Source organism: Chiloscyllium plagiosum, chromosome 51, assembly GCF_004010195.1.
Source record: "Chiloscyllium plagiosum isolate BGI_BamShark_2017 chromosome 51, ASM401019v2, whole genome shotgun sequence".
Classification (NCBI taxonomy): Eukaryota; Metazoa; Chordata; class Chondrichthyes; order Orectolobiformes; family Hemiscylliidae; genus Chiloscyllium; species Chiloscyllium plagiosum.
The window spans coordinates 2,151,137-2,166,076 of NC_057760.1; the positions used below are offsets into that span (position 1 = coordinate 2,151,137).

Consider the following 14,940-nt stretch of genomic DNA (forward strand, 5'->3'; position numbering starts at 1 on the left):
GGCGGGAGAGGAAGGAAGGAAGGAAGGGAGAGAAAGAGAGAGAGAGAAATAAAGAAAGAGAGAGAGAAATAAAGAAAGAGAGAGAGAGGGAGAAAGGAATAAAAGAGAGGGAGAGAGAAAGTGAGCATGCAAGGTAAAAAGGGAGATGAATGACTTTCTGGGGAAAAGGACTGCAAACCGAAGGTCGGGAATGACATATTGCAATGCACTCATCACTGAACTTGAATAGAATGAGGGTCTCAAGCCTCAGCCCTGGCTGGAATAAAATACCAAAACTTTCTGATCAACCTTCTAAACCGAATTTGTCCTAAAGGTATTCAGTGGGTAAAAGTGACATGGATCATTCCAGAAACCTGTTTGACCGACCTCAACAAAGGCAGGTGCCAATTTCTTTTACAGGGGTGAAGATTCTTTCCGGGCGGGGGAGGGGGGGAGGAGGAGAGAAAATGATCACACCGACCCCACGACCTTTCTGCCCCCCCCCACCCCCCTACCAACCCCAGTCTCTGCTCTCTCCACTTGTTTTACTTGTAACAAACATGCAAACCAGGGTGGACAGCGCCAGGGAAGCAGCTGGTTCCTAACAGGATCCCCCCGGCTCCAAAGAGACTAGAAGCTGTTCGGAAAACAATTGAGCTCAAAAGCATCAGAATCGTCAAAATGGACCGGAATAGGGATTATGAGAACCCCTTTCTCTTTTCATGCTGTGACTGGCCACTGTATCACATTTGTAACGCTCAATATTACTTTCCCCGGCAGATGTAAGCACTGTCAGAAAGGACTGCACATCTTTCCAGTCTCCTACATGCTCTGGCGACACGATAGCTGTACGGAGAATGGCGTGTACAAGAGAATAGCGGTACCTATATCTGGAGGCAATATTCAATTCCTGCATTTTGGATCAGAGAGCCCTGGAGCTCTTGGCTTCCTCCCAGCCCTAGACGAAAGCCCGTCTCACACCAAGACACCATCTCCTCTCACCCTCCCAAGCCCAACACCCGTGAAAAATCCAAAATGGCCACAGACAGTTGGAAGACACGGAGCGGAATGCTGCCACCTCAGTCCTCTGTAACCTCCAGCACCGATTCACTGATGGCTAGGTCCCAGTACTGCTCCACTCCGTGTTTCTTGAAATGCTCCCGTGCCATGCTCTCTGTCGGACACTGTTTGAATTTCATGTCGCCAAAACTCCTCTCCTTCGCCGTTCCCTGGTTTGACAGGAGAGAAAAAGGAGGCAGGGGTGTCACACACAAATAGCTCCGTGTGTCAGAATCAAGACCCCGGAGAGCAGTTGCTGAACCCCGTGTCAGTGCTCCCTCATGCCAACGACAAAAATCAAGGCAAGTCCTGAAAATGACAACCCACCACTTGATGACTTGCATCGATGTAAGCAGTTTTAGCGTCCCACAGAAGTGCACCCAAATTTAATTTGACACCGAGTCACTTGAGGGATGGCTATGGAAAGAGGTCAGGTTCTTGAAGGGGAAGAGAGCATGAGCTGGGGAGGGGCAGCGCCAGCGGGGGAGACAGCGCGGGCAGAGCAGAGGTTTCGGAAGGTGATTCCAGAGCTTGGGGCTGAGGTGCAGAAATCGTGTGACGAGCAAGGGTCCAGAATTGGGTCTCCGAAAGGCCGCAGAGGCTGAAGTTACAGCAAATACACTACTTAATTAAATACATCAATTAGCAGCATCGTCAAAGGCTTTGGAGAGGTGTGGCTGGTCGACACAGGCAGGCAGCTGCTCCAGTTCGACTCAGTGTCATCAGCCTGAGGGAGTCGGGCCAGCCTGGGCTTCCAGAGACTCCGCTGAGCAGACAGGCTCAGTTTCAGGTGGTGGCCAAGTCACCCCCGGCTCTGGTTTTCAAACAAAGGGGACAAGCCATCAGGCCGGGAAGCTGTGGGGTCACAGGGAGCTGTAATTGATGAAAACACGGCTTACCTCCCACACCAGCACACACTTGTTCACCTTCTTCACAACCTCATCGTCTGATCCGTCTTCGTCTGAGAGGGTGGAAGGGCAAAAACACACTATTACAAGCCCGGGCTTAACTCGCTCCAAACACTGAGCTGCAAGCACCCAACATCCTGGTCCTTTGACTACCTTCCCTGTACACCGCACAGAAGGTGCCCGCACTCAAATGCAACGAGATCTGGACGATACCTCCAGGCTTGGGCTGACAAGTGGCAAGTAATATTCGCGACACAAAAATGCCAGGTAATGACCATCACCAATAGGAGACACTAACCACCGCCCCATGACATTCAACGGTATTCCATCACTGAATCCCCATTGTCAACATCCTTGGAGTTACCATTGACCAGAAACTCACCACAGTGACCAGTGGCTACAAGAGCAGATCAGAGACTAGGGATACTGCGACAAGTAACTCACCTCCTGACACCCCAAAGTCTATCCACCATTTACAAGGCACAAGTCAGGATTAGGATGGAATATTTCCCGCTTGCCCTGGACGGGTGCAGCTCCAACATCACAAGAAGCTTGACACCATCCAGGACTAAGCAACCTGCTCGATTGGCACATCTACAAAACATTCAATCCCTCCACCTCCTAGCAGCAGTGTGTATTATCGACAAGATGCACTGCAGAAATTCAAAGATCCTGAGACAGCACCTTCCAAACCCACGACCACTTCCACCTAGAAGGACAAGGGGCTGCAGGTACGTGGGAACACCCACCTGCAAGTTCCCCTCAAAGCCACTCACCACCTTGACTTGGAAATATAACCGCCATTCCTTCACAGTCATTAGATCAAGATCCTGGAATTCCCGCCTACCGGCATTGTGGGTCAACCCACAGCAGGTGGACTGCAGTGATTCAAGAAGGCAGCTCACCACCCCCCCCACCTTCTCAAGGGACAAAGAGGGATGGGCTATCAATGCTGGCCAGCCAGTGTCGCCCAAGTCCCACAAATGAACCAAAACAAATTCAGCCTCTCATGTTTACGTCTCAGAGCTTTACCATTCCCTTTCACTGTGTCCCCCTGCTCTCTTTACATGCTGTAGACTTCAGCAGGTCTGTGTCCTGCCCCTTCAGACCGCATCCCCGCTGGAGTTCCTCCCGGAGGAGGGAAGCACGGAACCAACATCATGACTCACCGTCGTCTCGAGAAGTGGCAGTCTGCTCAGCCCACTTTATACGATGCAGCATCAGACGCTTGAATTTCTTCTGTGCTTTGGGACCTGATTGGAGAGGAGAGGAGAGGACAGCCTTGAAAACTGGGAATCGCAGCTTTTAACAACACTCCCTCTCTGCCCACAGACACACTTCAAAAGGTGCAGAGAAGGGGCAGCATCACCATCTCCTGCACTCACAGCAGCATTACTCCCAATACCCTGATCCCAGCAAGAACCCTTTTAAAACTGAAGGTCCCTCGACTCATCTAAAACAAACAGGATCTGGACCAGATGGGCCGAGAAGTGGCAGATGGAGCTTAATTCAGATAAATGTGAGGTGCTGCATTTTGGGAAAGCAAATCTTAGCAGGACTTATACACTTAATGGTAAGGTCCTAGGGAGTGGGGCTGTTTTCCCTGGAGTGTCGGAGGCTGAGGGGTGGCCTGATAGAGGTTTACAAAATCATGAGGGGCATGGATAGGGTAAATAGGCAAAGTCTTTTCCCTGGGGTCAGGGAGTCCAGAACTAGAGGGTATAGGTTTAGGGTGAGAGGGAAAAGATATAAAAGAGACCTAAGGGGCAACTTTTTCACACAGAGGGTGGTACGTGTATGGAATGAGCTGCCAGAGGAAATGGTGGAGGCTGGTACAATTGCAACATTTAAGAGGCATTTGGATGGGTATACGAATAGGAACAGTTTGGAGGGATACGGACCGGGTGCTGTCAGGTGGGACTAGATTAGGTTGGGATATCTGGTCAGCATGGACGGGTTGGACCGAAGGGTCTGTTTCCATGCTGTACATCTCTATGACTTTATAACTCTAAAAGTTAAGATGCCTTTACACAGTCGCCATCAAATTCCTGGACAGACACAGCTTGGGATTACAGACATAGTAAAGCCCCCGTACTCTTCTGAACTACAATCAAAGCTGTCTCTACACTATCCACTATCAAACACCCCAGGGACAGGGACAGCACGGGGTTAGATACAGAGTAAAGCTCCCTCTACACTGTCCCCCCCCAATCAAACACTCCCCAGGACAGGGTTAGATACAGAGTAAAGCTTCCTCTACACTGTTCCCCCCATCAAACACTCCCAGAATAGGGACAGCATGGGGTTAGATACAGAGTAAAGCTCCCTGTACACTGTCCCCCATCAAACCCTCCCAGGACAGGGACAGGATGGCCTGAAACTCAGGGCACCAACACAAACTCAGCCCAAATCTTCCTCACCTCCCTCTACCACCACCACGTTAACATCTTTGTGCAGGACTACAGTTCCCGTCAGGTACAGCTGCCCCGCATTGGTTTCCACTTTGAACTTCTTCGCTGAGTTGCTCAGGTTTCGGATTCTGAAATTAGCAGAGGATCAGTTAGGGCAATTCCACAGCAGTTTTCAGTGGGGACGATGCCCTACAGATTAACATTAAACATATACAGAGTGTCATAAATCTGTGCTGTCAGAGGGTCAGCGCCGAGGGACGCGACGCACCGGGAGTAAAGTTCAAAAGCGTTTGCTGGCAGCGAATACACAAATAGCTTTGCGAATTGTTGCCAGAGCTAATCAGACAGTGACATCCTAAAGCTCTTCGGCTTCGATGTGCATCGCAGCTCCCACCGCTGCTCCAACAACGTGCACGACCAGACATAACATGTTGAAAGTAACGGCAAACCCATTGATGCCTGGCAGGAGGTGCCGTCCCTGGACTAGCACCGAGTCAGGCAGATTGAGGGTAGGCTCGACTGCCAGCAATGGGCTGACCCCAGCTGAACCAGGGCAGCCGTAGTGGGGGAGCAGCAGGTATGCAGGGCTGGCAGAGGGAGCGAGGGGGCATTGGAAATCCCTGGCACAGGATCACCATTCAGCTCAGCACCCACACCCTGCTGGACAGGCAGGGCACCTTCAACCCGATGCCCTGGACAGTCGAGCAGACCGTGGGGAGTGCTGACATTTCCGATGGGTACCTCAGGCGATGGGGTGGAATAGGCAGCACCCACACAGGGGGGGCAATTCGGAGGGTGAGGAGTGGCAGAGGTGAAACCTCGCGGCCGGACTCACCGGTAGACTGCGATGTGGACGCCCAGGGACACGTCTTCCTTCAGCTTCTTGATCTTCTTCTCTCTCCGCTGGTCAGCTGTCAGCTTGCGGGCACTGTTGGCGTCCTGATGAGCCCTGCAACGAAACACGGGGTCACCCAAGGCCTGCGACACTCCACCCAGCTGGTTTCTTGAGCCAGCCCTTGCCTTCCGCTGCCTCAGAGGCTGCGGCTCACTCTCGCCACGAACTCTCCCCCTCCAACACAACTCCAGCCCACTCACCGCCCGGCAGTCAGCTGCACTCCTGCCCTCTGAGCCCACGCTCGCCTCCCTCCCAGGGAGCAGGAACAGCACAAACCCCTGCTGGGATCACCAATTCAAGGACAAACCCATCCCCCCCCCCCCCGCGCCACCACTTCTGACGATGGGTTGGTGAGGTAGCCTGCCCGCTGGTCCCTGACCGCGAAGTCATTTTCCCAGCAACCTCATCGCATGCACCAATCTGACTCGCGTACCATCCACTAGCCTCTGCTCTCTCCTACCCTCGCTAACTGTTCATCCTTGCAATCCCTCAGGCCCATTCAGCTTTCCCTGCACCCCCCCCCCCCCCCACAACACTTACTTTAACCTCTTGGCCATCTGTGCCCTGACGTGAGCCTCCACCTTGGTTGGATCCTGCACAGCTTCTGTCCCGAGAACCCGCATCAGGTTGGAGATCCGCACTGTGGGGAGACAAAGGAGGCCCCGATGTGAGGAAGGGGGACAGAGATCTGGTGGGTGGGAGTGGGGGATAAAAGAAAAGCGAGACAGTTCCACTGGCTGCTTACCCTTTGGCTCAGGAGGAGGCATGAGCCCCAGACGTATCTTCTCCTGCATCTCCTTCAGGCCCTCCCGCCGAGTCTGTCGTCGCAGCTTCTTCTGCTCCTTCTTGGTCAGGTAAACACCAAGCGTCACCGGCTTGTCTGTGTCAACTGTGCACACACAACGTGGAGGGGGTGGACAGACAAAGACGGTCAGTCAGCCAGAGCCAGACCATTGGGCTCTCTCCAGCAGCCACCCTGCTCACGCAGAGGATGCTCCACAGATAAAACCCCACGTGGCCACGCAGCCAGCGTGCCAGCTGCAGCTGTGCACAAAGGGTGGATGTTCAGTCCCTGACATGTACCCACTCCCTCCTCCACCCAAGCCAGAAGATCGGGCCCCAGATTTGAGCACAAACTCCAGACACACCAATGTCATCACAGGCAGAGCGCCGCACCGTCGGGAGGGAGGGCGCCCAGGCACGGCGCCGCACCGTCGGGAGGGAGGGCGCCCAGGCAGGGCGCCGCACCGTCGGGAGGGAGGGCGCCCAGGCACAGCGCCGCACCGTCGGGAGGGACGGCGCCCAGGCTCAGCGCCGCACTGTCGGGAGGGACGGCGCTGAGAGAACGCGTCGCTTGGCCACCACATTTCTTACATCCCTGTATTATTTTGAATGTCCCCCAGTAGCTGTGAAATACTTTGGGTGGACCTGAAAAGCCTGTTCTTTCCCTGTTAGACATAACTAAAACAGACTAAAACATAGAGACCGACCTCGAGGGGGGAAATGTCCGAACTGGGGAAAGGGTGCGCAGAGCAGAGCAGGGAGTTAAAGCTGGGGCTGGCCTGCAACGATAACACTCATGCCACCGTGGGGCTCGTACCGGGAGGGCTGATTTGAGTCGGATGCTCCACCAAGTTTGTAATGCCGTGGAAATTCTGTTCATTCTTCAGATTCTCCGTTGTCCTGAGCATGCGTTTAAATTCAAAACAGAGGCAGAGAGATACAGAGGAACATCAAGACAAGTGCAATGCTGCTCGCTCGCTCTCCTTTTTACTCAAGTTATTAACGCAGGTAATTTAGTACGCGACGTGGCTGCCCGAGCCAATCCACCCTGACCTGCACATCTTTGGAACTGTGGGAGGAAACCGGAGCACCCGGAGGAAACCCACGACCCTGACCTGCACATCTTTGGACTGTGGGAGGAAACCGGAGCACCCGGAGGGAACCCACGCAGACAGGGGGAGAGTGTGCAAACTCCACACAGTCAGTCGCCCGAGGGTGGAATCGAACCTGGGTCTCTGGCGCTGTGAGGCAGCAGTGCTAACCACTGAGCCACCGTGCCGCCCACTTAGGGAAAAGGATCAGCAAGCCAGGCAATCGACCAGATTTCACCACGTTTTGTGGGGTTTAAGAGTTGCAAGCGTGTGCACACCGGTGGATAGCCCAACGACACAGCCGGGAGTTCTCACCCAGGCCACGCCTGCGTTAAGCACCCCACCTCGCCTAGCTGCCTCGAGACTCAGCCCTCAGAACCTCACTCCCCACCCAGCGTCCAGGCAACTCACAGCTCGATCCCGCTCTGAATGATGTAGGAATCCCACCACTCGATTTCCGGCACCTCGCCCTCCCTCAGCTCCTTCTTGGGGGCGATCAGTGCCAACTTGGTCGAGGTCTGGATGCCCGTCTTCTTGGCCGCCTGTGCGATTTCGGTCTGCAGTTTCTCCAGCTGCGCCTGAACACAGAATGGAGAGGGCAGGGGTGGGTTTGGGGGGGAGGGGGGGGTAACTGCGTTAAAGATACAGCACCAGTGGAGTCGTGCCCTCCTCAGCTCCTTCCCGCATCGTCACCCACTTCCACTCATGAGATTGTGGGATACGAGGGTCGCATCATTTTCCAGCCCCCAACCCCATCTCTGCTTGCTCTTGCCACCCCAAGTCAGCAACGCTACAGCGGGAAAGACTCCAGCGTGAACCTGACGGGGTTTTCCAACACCTTTTACAGACCCCTTGCCTGATTCTATTTCCAAATTTTTCAATAAACTGGATCTCTCAAAACGCCTGGCCGTAGAGTTTGGACTTTTCGCTGGATTATTAAATCAGTAACATCTAATCACTGTGCTGCCTACCCAATAGTTTCCTTTTTCAAAAGCACAGGGCTTACGCTTTCAAAAGGAAAGGCAGAGGGAGGCGAACTGAGAGATCAAAGGGGGCTCCGTTTCCCCTTCACCGGGGTCACTGGAGTTTTACCATCCACCAAACATTCACGAGGGATTCAATCAAACAGCGAGGGGGCTCAATCCAAACCATCGCAGCTTTTAGCCTGCTGGGGGGAGCCGACACTATAAGAACAGCGTTTCATCTCGCTCTTCATCCTTACTCTTAAATAATTCAACTCTGCCGCTATTCCCTTTCAAGTCCCAACCCCCTCCCACCCACCCCGTCTGATTTCTCTTTCGCGAGGTGGGGGGGGGGGGGGGGTTGAGGGGAAACGGAGCCCCCGCCCCTCTCCCACTGCTCGCTCGTCCCAGGCCGGCCGCCGCTACCTTGGTGCGTATCCTCTGGGCTATTTTCTCAAACTTGCCCCTCTCATGGAAGCGGAAGATCCTCTTCTGGCGCTGGGAGGGCAGCACGGGCACACGGGGATCGTAGAAGGTGTTGGCCTCCAGGTCATCGCTGGGCTTCTCCCTCAGCAGCAGCTGCTTGAACTGCTCCCGCTTCACCGCCCGGATGTTGGCTTTCAGGGTGGGCATCCGGTGGGTCAGCTCCACCTCCTTCCCAGTGGCGTCCACCGTTCGGCCCTGGTCGTCCAGTATCAGCGGTGTCGGCTTCAGGTGCTCCTTCAACTCCACTTTGCTGCCAACGGAAACAGGACGTTAGTCTGAACAAAAAACACATACCAACACCTCAGGTTCCACCATCGGCAGCGGGGATGCAACTGTGGTTGTGCCAAGTTTCTTTTTGGGAGGGGGCAGACAATTGGGCTGAGAAGTGGGGGGCACTGGTGGTCAAGTCAGCAATTTGGGCTGACACATGGCAAATGGCATTTGTACCACACAATTACCTGGGCAAAGACCATCATCAACAAGACAGAATCTAACCATCTCCCCATGTCATTCATTGCCATTAGCAACGTGAATCCCAACCCCTAACTATCAACATCCATCTCATTACCATCTCCCAAAAGACAGAATCTAACCATCACGCCCATGACATTCAATGGTGTTACCAACCCAAACCTCCCCCTCTATCAAAATCTGCGTGGTCACCATCTCACAAGGGACAATCTAACCATCGCCCCATGACATTCAATAGTGTCACTATGATTGCATTCCCACTATCAACATCCTGGGGTTCACCATCTCACAGGAGACTATTAATAATTGGTCTTTGGAGTTCAATGGCACTACCATCACTGAATCCCCCACTATTAAAGTCCGAGGAGTTACCATTGACCTGAACTGGAGCAGCCATATAAATTGTGCCCCACAATAGCAGGAGGGGGGCTGGGAGTCCTGCAACCAGTAACTCACCTGCTGACTCCCCAAAGCCTGCCCCACCATCAACAAGGCACATGTCAGGAGCACAGTGGAATACTCCCCACTTGCCTGGATGGGTGCAGCTCCAACCACACTCGAGGAGCTTTGACACCATCCAGGACAAAGCAACCCGCTTGGTTAACATATTCATTCCCTCCACCACTGATGCTCAGTCGTAGCAGTATGCACCATCAATAAGATGCACTGCAGCAACTCACCATGACCTTCCAAACCCATGACCACTTCCATCCAGTACAACAAGGGCAATTGATACATGGGAACATTGCTGTCGCCCCCCCCCACCCCCCGCAATCCGGAGTTGGAAATATACTGTTTCTCTATGCTACTTTCTCCACACCCCCACCCTCCTCTCATTTATCTCTCCACCTTTCAGACCCTCTGCCTGTATTCCTGATGAAGGGCTTTTGCCCAAAACATCAACTCTGCTGCTCCTTTGATGCTGCCTGCACTGCTGTGCTTTTCCAGAGCTGGAAATGTGTTGCTGGAAAAGCGCAGCAGGTCAGGCAGCATCCAGGGAACAGGAGAATCGACGTTTCGGGCATAAGCCCTTCTTCAGAAAGCCCTTTTCCAGCACCACTCTAATCTAGACTCTGGTTTCCAGCACCTGCAGACGTTATTTTTATCTAATATATTATTTCATCACTAGCACTGGGTGTAAAGTCCTGGAATTCCCTCCTTAAAGGCATTGAGAGTCATCAACCATAGTTCAAGAAGGGGAGCTCACCACCACCTTCTCAAGGGCAACTAGAGACAGGCAATAAATGCTGACTCAGGCAGCGCACCAAATCCCATGAGTGAATTTTTTTTTTAAATACCAAATAAAGGTAAGTCCCAACTGGCCAAATACTGTGCTTGCTAGTGTGCTTGCTAGTAGAGACAAGATTCATCTGTGGAGAGGCAACACTGACAGAGAAATTATATAAAGCTTACGGACTCTCGGAGAGACAAGATCAGCGCAGCGACTGGGCAGTGGTCTAGTCTCCACATGATAAAAGGACACAAAGGTGCAAGAGCAGAATTTAGTAGATTGAAACAGAGAGGCTGAGAGATTTCTGGTGACCAGTCACATCAAGGGATATGGGGACTGCGTGGGTAATTGGCGTTGAGGTGGACCATCAGCCATGATCGAGAATGGTGGAGCAGGCTCGAGGGGGCAAACGGCCTTCTCCTGTTACTGGAGTAGGGGGAAAACAGAGGACATGCTCTCACGGGGAACAGGGCATCTGCTCCCACGCAGAAATATTTCACGCAACAGTGAAAAATACCATGTCAAGGAATGACAGCAACTGGAGGACTGCCAACACGTTACAGTTACGAATAAATGGGAATCAAGGAGAAATGTCTGTGTATCCTGAGAGGGAGAATGTGGAATTCACACCCATGGGACGTGGTCGAGGTAAAGAGCAGGATAGGGGCAACGTGAGGGAGAGAGGGTTCCTTCACCAAGTGTCCGAGAAGATGCACCCCCCCAACCCTCAGTCAGTGCAGGCTAGGACCACTCACTTTCTCCCCATGGGGCAGCACACTGCAGCACAGATACTCACGGGGGTGCGATGCCCATGGCGTGCAGATTGGCGAGGCCCACCAGGTTGGTGCTCTGCAGCAGTCCGGGCTTCAAGGAGAGCTGGGTCTGGATCCGGGCCTGCAGTTCGGCCGCCTTCTTGGCCTTTTCAATGGCATCGTTCATAAAGGAGGCTGCCTGGGAGGGCTGGATGGTCTGACCCATCGGAGGCAGGTCAGCGTTGGGAGCCAGGGCCGAAACCCGCTGCAGAGAAACAAGGTCACGTCAGGCAACAGCGAACAGCAGAGAGCTCAACCAGAGAGACGCCCATTTCTGCAGCACCTCTCACCACCTCAGCTGGCCCCAGAATAGGTCACAGGTTGACATCCAGTCAACATTGGGCTGTGGCACCTCAAGACTACAGCCTGCTTGATGGACACTCCATCTATCACCTTCCTTCATTCATTCACTTCCTCCACCAGTAACGCCCATTCGCAGCAGGGTGTACCATCTACAAGATGCACTGCAGCAAATCACCAGGGCTCCTCAGACACCATTAATATCTAGAAGGACAAGGACAGCAGATACATGGAACTGTAAGTTCCCCTCCAATCCACTCACCATACTGCCTGGACGTATACAGTCGTCCACTCACTCCCTTACAGTACTGTGGGTGTCCCCTACATCACCACAGACTGCAGCAGTTCAAGAAAGCGACTCACCATCACTTCAATGGGCAACCAGATATAGCAACAAACACTAATCCAGCTAGTGACACCCACCTCCCGTGCTCAAAGAGAACCCGCAGCACCTCACGTGTGCACAGCGATACGAGAAATCGTGACACAATGACGATCACATCACCTTTGACTGAACCGATGCCAGCCAGGGAAGGGACGGCCCTCCGCGATCTCTCTTGCCTCTTGCACAACCCCTCCCTGTTCCAAGCACTCAGTCCAAAGACATTGCCTGAAATTATCTTGAACTCCACTGAGATGGATGAACAGAAGTCCCTGGTTAACTCCAAGGACTTTCCTTCCAACTCCGCAATGGAAGGGATAACTGGAACCCTCCCATACCCAACTTTCTCTCCCAAGCAGGGGTGCCCTGGAGTGCAGCAATGATCAGGCACAGCAGAGCTCCACCATCACAGCTGCTGTTGTGACAGTACCCGTTACCTGCTGGAATGAAGGGGTGATCAGACTCAGCTGCCGCTTCCGTTCCTCAATCTGCTTTGTCGCCGCCTCCATCATCTGTTTGATCTGGAAGGCAAATAAGGAAAAGGAATGAGTAGATTCACAGCAAAACAACATCAGAATCAATAATCAAGCTTCCTCGGGGCCTTTCAGCCGAAGGTAAATCTTCCTCGACTCTGTCTCCATCAAACACTCCCAGGACAGGGACAGCACGGGGTTAGATACAAAGTAAAGCTCCCTCTACACTGTCCCCCCCATCAAACGCTCCCAGCACAGGGACAGCACGGGGTTAGATACAGAGTAAAGCTCCCTCTACACTGTCCCCCCATCAAACGCTCCCAGCACAGGGACAGCACAGGGTTAGATACAGAGTAAAGCTCCCTCGACACCATCCCCTCATAAAACACTCCCAGGACAGGGACAGCACAGGGTTAGATTCAGATTAAAGCTCCCTCTACACTGTCCCCCCCATCAAACACTCCCAGCACAGGGGCAGCACGGGGTTTGATACAGAGTAAATCTCCCTCTACACTGTCCCCCCATCAAACACTCCCAGCACAGGGGCAGCACGGGGTTAGATACAGAAAAAAGCTCCCTCTACACTGTCCCCCATCAAACACTCCCAGGACAGGGATATGTCAACAATTCAGCTATTAGCTGTTGAGGTGGAGCGGTGAGATGAAAGAAGTTTATAAAATAATGGGGGATACAGATAGGGTTAATGGTGGTTGTCTTTTCATTCGGGTGGAGGAATTCAAGACTCGGGGGCACATTTTTAACCTTACAGGAGAGAGATTTAAAAAAAAGAAGAGGGACTTTCTTTTTAAACAGAGAGTGATTCGCACGTGGAATGAGCTTCCTGAGGAAGTGGTGGATGTGGGCACAGTTACAACACTTAAAAGACATTTGGATAAGGACATGAACAGGAAATGTTTGGAGGGATATGGGTCAGCAACAGGCAGGTGGGAGTAGTTTAGTTTGGGATTATGAACTGATTAGTCTGTTTCTGTGCTGGATGACCACGTTGTTACAGTTTTGCTCAATGATTCTGCCTTCCTATGGTTCATTAACAGTTCACTGCCGTGTGCTATTTAAATACTGTTATACAACACTTCGCACTGTAACAAGATAAACGTGACAATAAATAAATCAAATCAAATAGGCCCTGCAGGCCGGGATCAAAAAAGTGTGGTGCTGGAAAAGCACAGCCAGTCAGGCAGCATCCAAGGAGCAGGAGGGTCGACGTTTCGCACAGAAGGCCTTATGGAGTTTAGAAGATTAAGGGGAGATCTAATAGAAACTTCCAAGATAATACATGGCTTGGAAAGGGTGGGCGCTAGGAAATTGTTTCCGTTAGGCGAGGAGACTAGGACCCGTGGGCACAGCCTGAGAATTAGAGGGGGTAAATTCGGAACAGAAACGCGGAGACAGTCCTTCAGCCAGAGAGTGGTGGGCCTGTGGAATTCATTGCCGCGGAGTGCAGTGGAGGCTGGGACGCTAAATGTCTTCAAGGCAGAGATTGATAAATGCTTGATGTCACAAGGAATTAAGGGCTACGGGGAGAATGCGGGTAAGTGGAGTTGAAATGCCTATCAGCCATGATTGAATTGCGGAGTGGACTCGATGGGCCGAATGGCCTTACTTCCACTCCTATGTCTTATGCTCTTATGGTCTTATGATGCCTAATGAAGAGTTTATGCTCGAAACGTGGATTCTCCTGCTCCTTGGATGCTGCCTGACTAGCTGCGCTTTTCCAGCACCACACGTTTTGACTCTGATCTTCAGCATCTGCAGTCCTCACTTTCGCCCTGCAGGCCGGGCGCCATCCGAACAGGCCCTGTAGACTGGGTACTGCAGTGCCTTATCGACTCAGTTGATTGTATCCAGTAGTGTGCTATTTAAGTAGACACAGCCTGCTGTAAAATACACTGCTTGTTGAATCCTGCTGTAAATCCTACTCTGCTTTGCCAACTCTTTGACCAGTCTGTGGTCTCAGTAGACATCACGGAGAAATCAGACTGACCTGAATCTTTGTCAGCATGCCTGGACTCTCTGTGGGTGGTCCGGGGATAATGTCATTCTCCTCAACCTCTTCAAACCTCAGGATCCGTTTCCTCTTGGACGACGATTCCCGAGTGACCTCCGAATCCTCGCCAAAGACCTCCTGCCAGCAAAAAAAAAAACGGAAAACAGTGAGGCACCCATTCAGGTTATTGCAGTCTGCAGGCAACAACAGCTCACATTCATACAACACCTTTAACAGCCCAGAGTGCTAAGCAGAGCATAAATTGGATCAAATTCGACCACAAGACACACAGGATGATATTAGGTAACCACAATTACGGCTAACAGTGGACAGACAGACAGGCAGAGGGGTATTGGGAGGGAATTCCAGGATGAAGTGCCGAAGGCAGTGAAGACGTGGTCATCAATCCTAGAGCAATTACAAATAGACAGAGGTGCTGGGAGCAATGTGCAGGGTAGAATATAGAAGTGCAGAGATCATGGAGGGTTGTAGGAGTTGGAGAAGGGCAGAGAAAGGGAGGTTCCTCATGTCTGAAGAAGATTTGAGATATGGAGCAGAGTAGAGGCTGAAGGGGATTAGAGAAATACAATAATGAATGCAGAGTTGAAGGCATTTACAGAGATAGGGAGGGGATGTAGGGGCTGGAGGAGATGTAGGGACTGGTGGGGGTGTCAGAGAAACGGAGGGGG

At 52.4% G+C, this 14,940-nt stretch overlaps 1 protein-coding gene across 1 annotated transcript in view; it reads right to left on the minus strand.

Moving 5' to 3' along the window:
• Window positions 1–76: 76 nt before the first annotated feature.
• The window catches only part of prpf3 (PRP3 pre-mRNA processing factor 3 homolog (yeast)), an 18,335-nt gene continuing 3,471 nt past the window's right edge, over window positions 77–14,940 (minus strand). Inside the window, exons 4-16 of the mRNA XM_043684004.1 lie at window positions 14,249–14,389; window positions 12,208–12,291; window positions 11,073–11,293; window positions 8,515–8,824; window positions 7,538–7,704; window positions 6,853–6,935; window positions 5,998–6,141; window positions 5,793–5,892; window positions 5,193–5,306; window positions 4,367–4,485; window positions 3,116–3,199; window positions 1,938–1,999; window positions 77–1,208 (exon numbers count right to left, since the gene is read on the minus strand). Of these exons, the coding sequence (XP_043539939.1) occupies window positions 1,059–1,208; window positions 1,938–1,999; window positions 3,116–3,199; window positions 4,367–4,485; window positions 5,193–5,306; window positions 5,793–5,892; window positions 5,998–6,141; window positions 6,853–6,935; window positions 7,538–7,704; window positions 8,515–8,824; window positions 11,073–11,293; window positions 12,208–12,291; window positions 14,249–14,389 (1,779 nt within the window). The 3' untranslated portion in view covers window positions 77–1,058. The remainder of the gene's footprint in view (window positions 1,209–1,937; window positions 2,000–3,115; window positions 3,200–4,366; window positions 4,486–5,192; window positions 5,307–5,792; window positions 5,893–5,997; window positions 6,142–6,852; window positions 6,936–7,537; window positions 7,705–8,514; window positions 8,825–11,072; window positions 11,294–12,207; window positions 12,292–14,248; window positions 14,390–14,940) is intronic.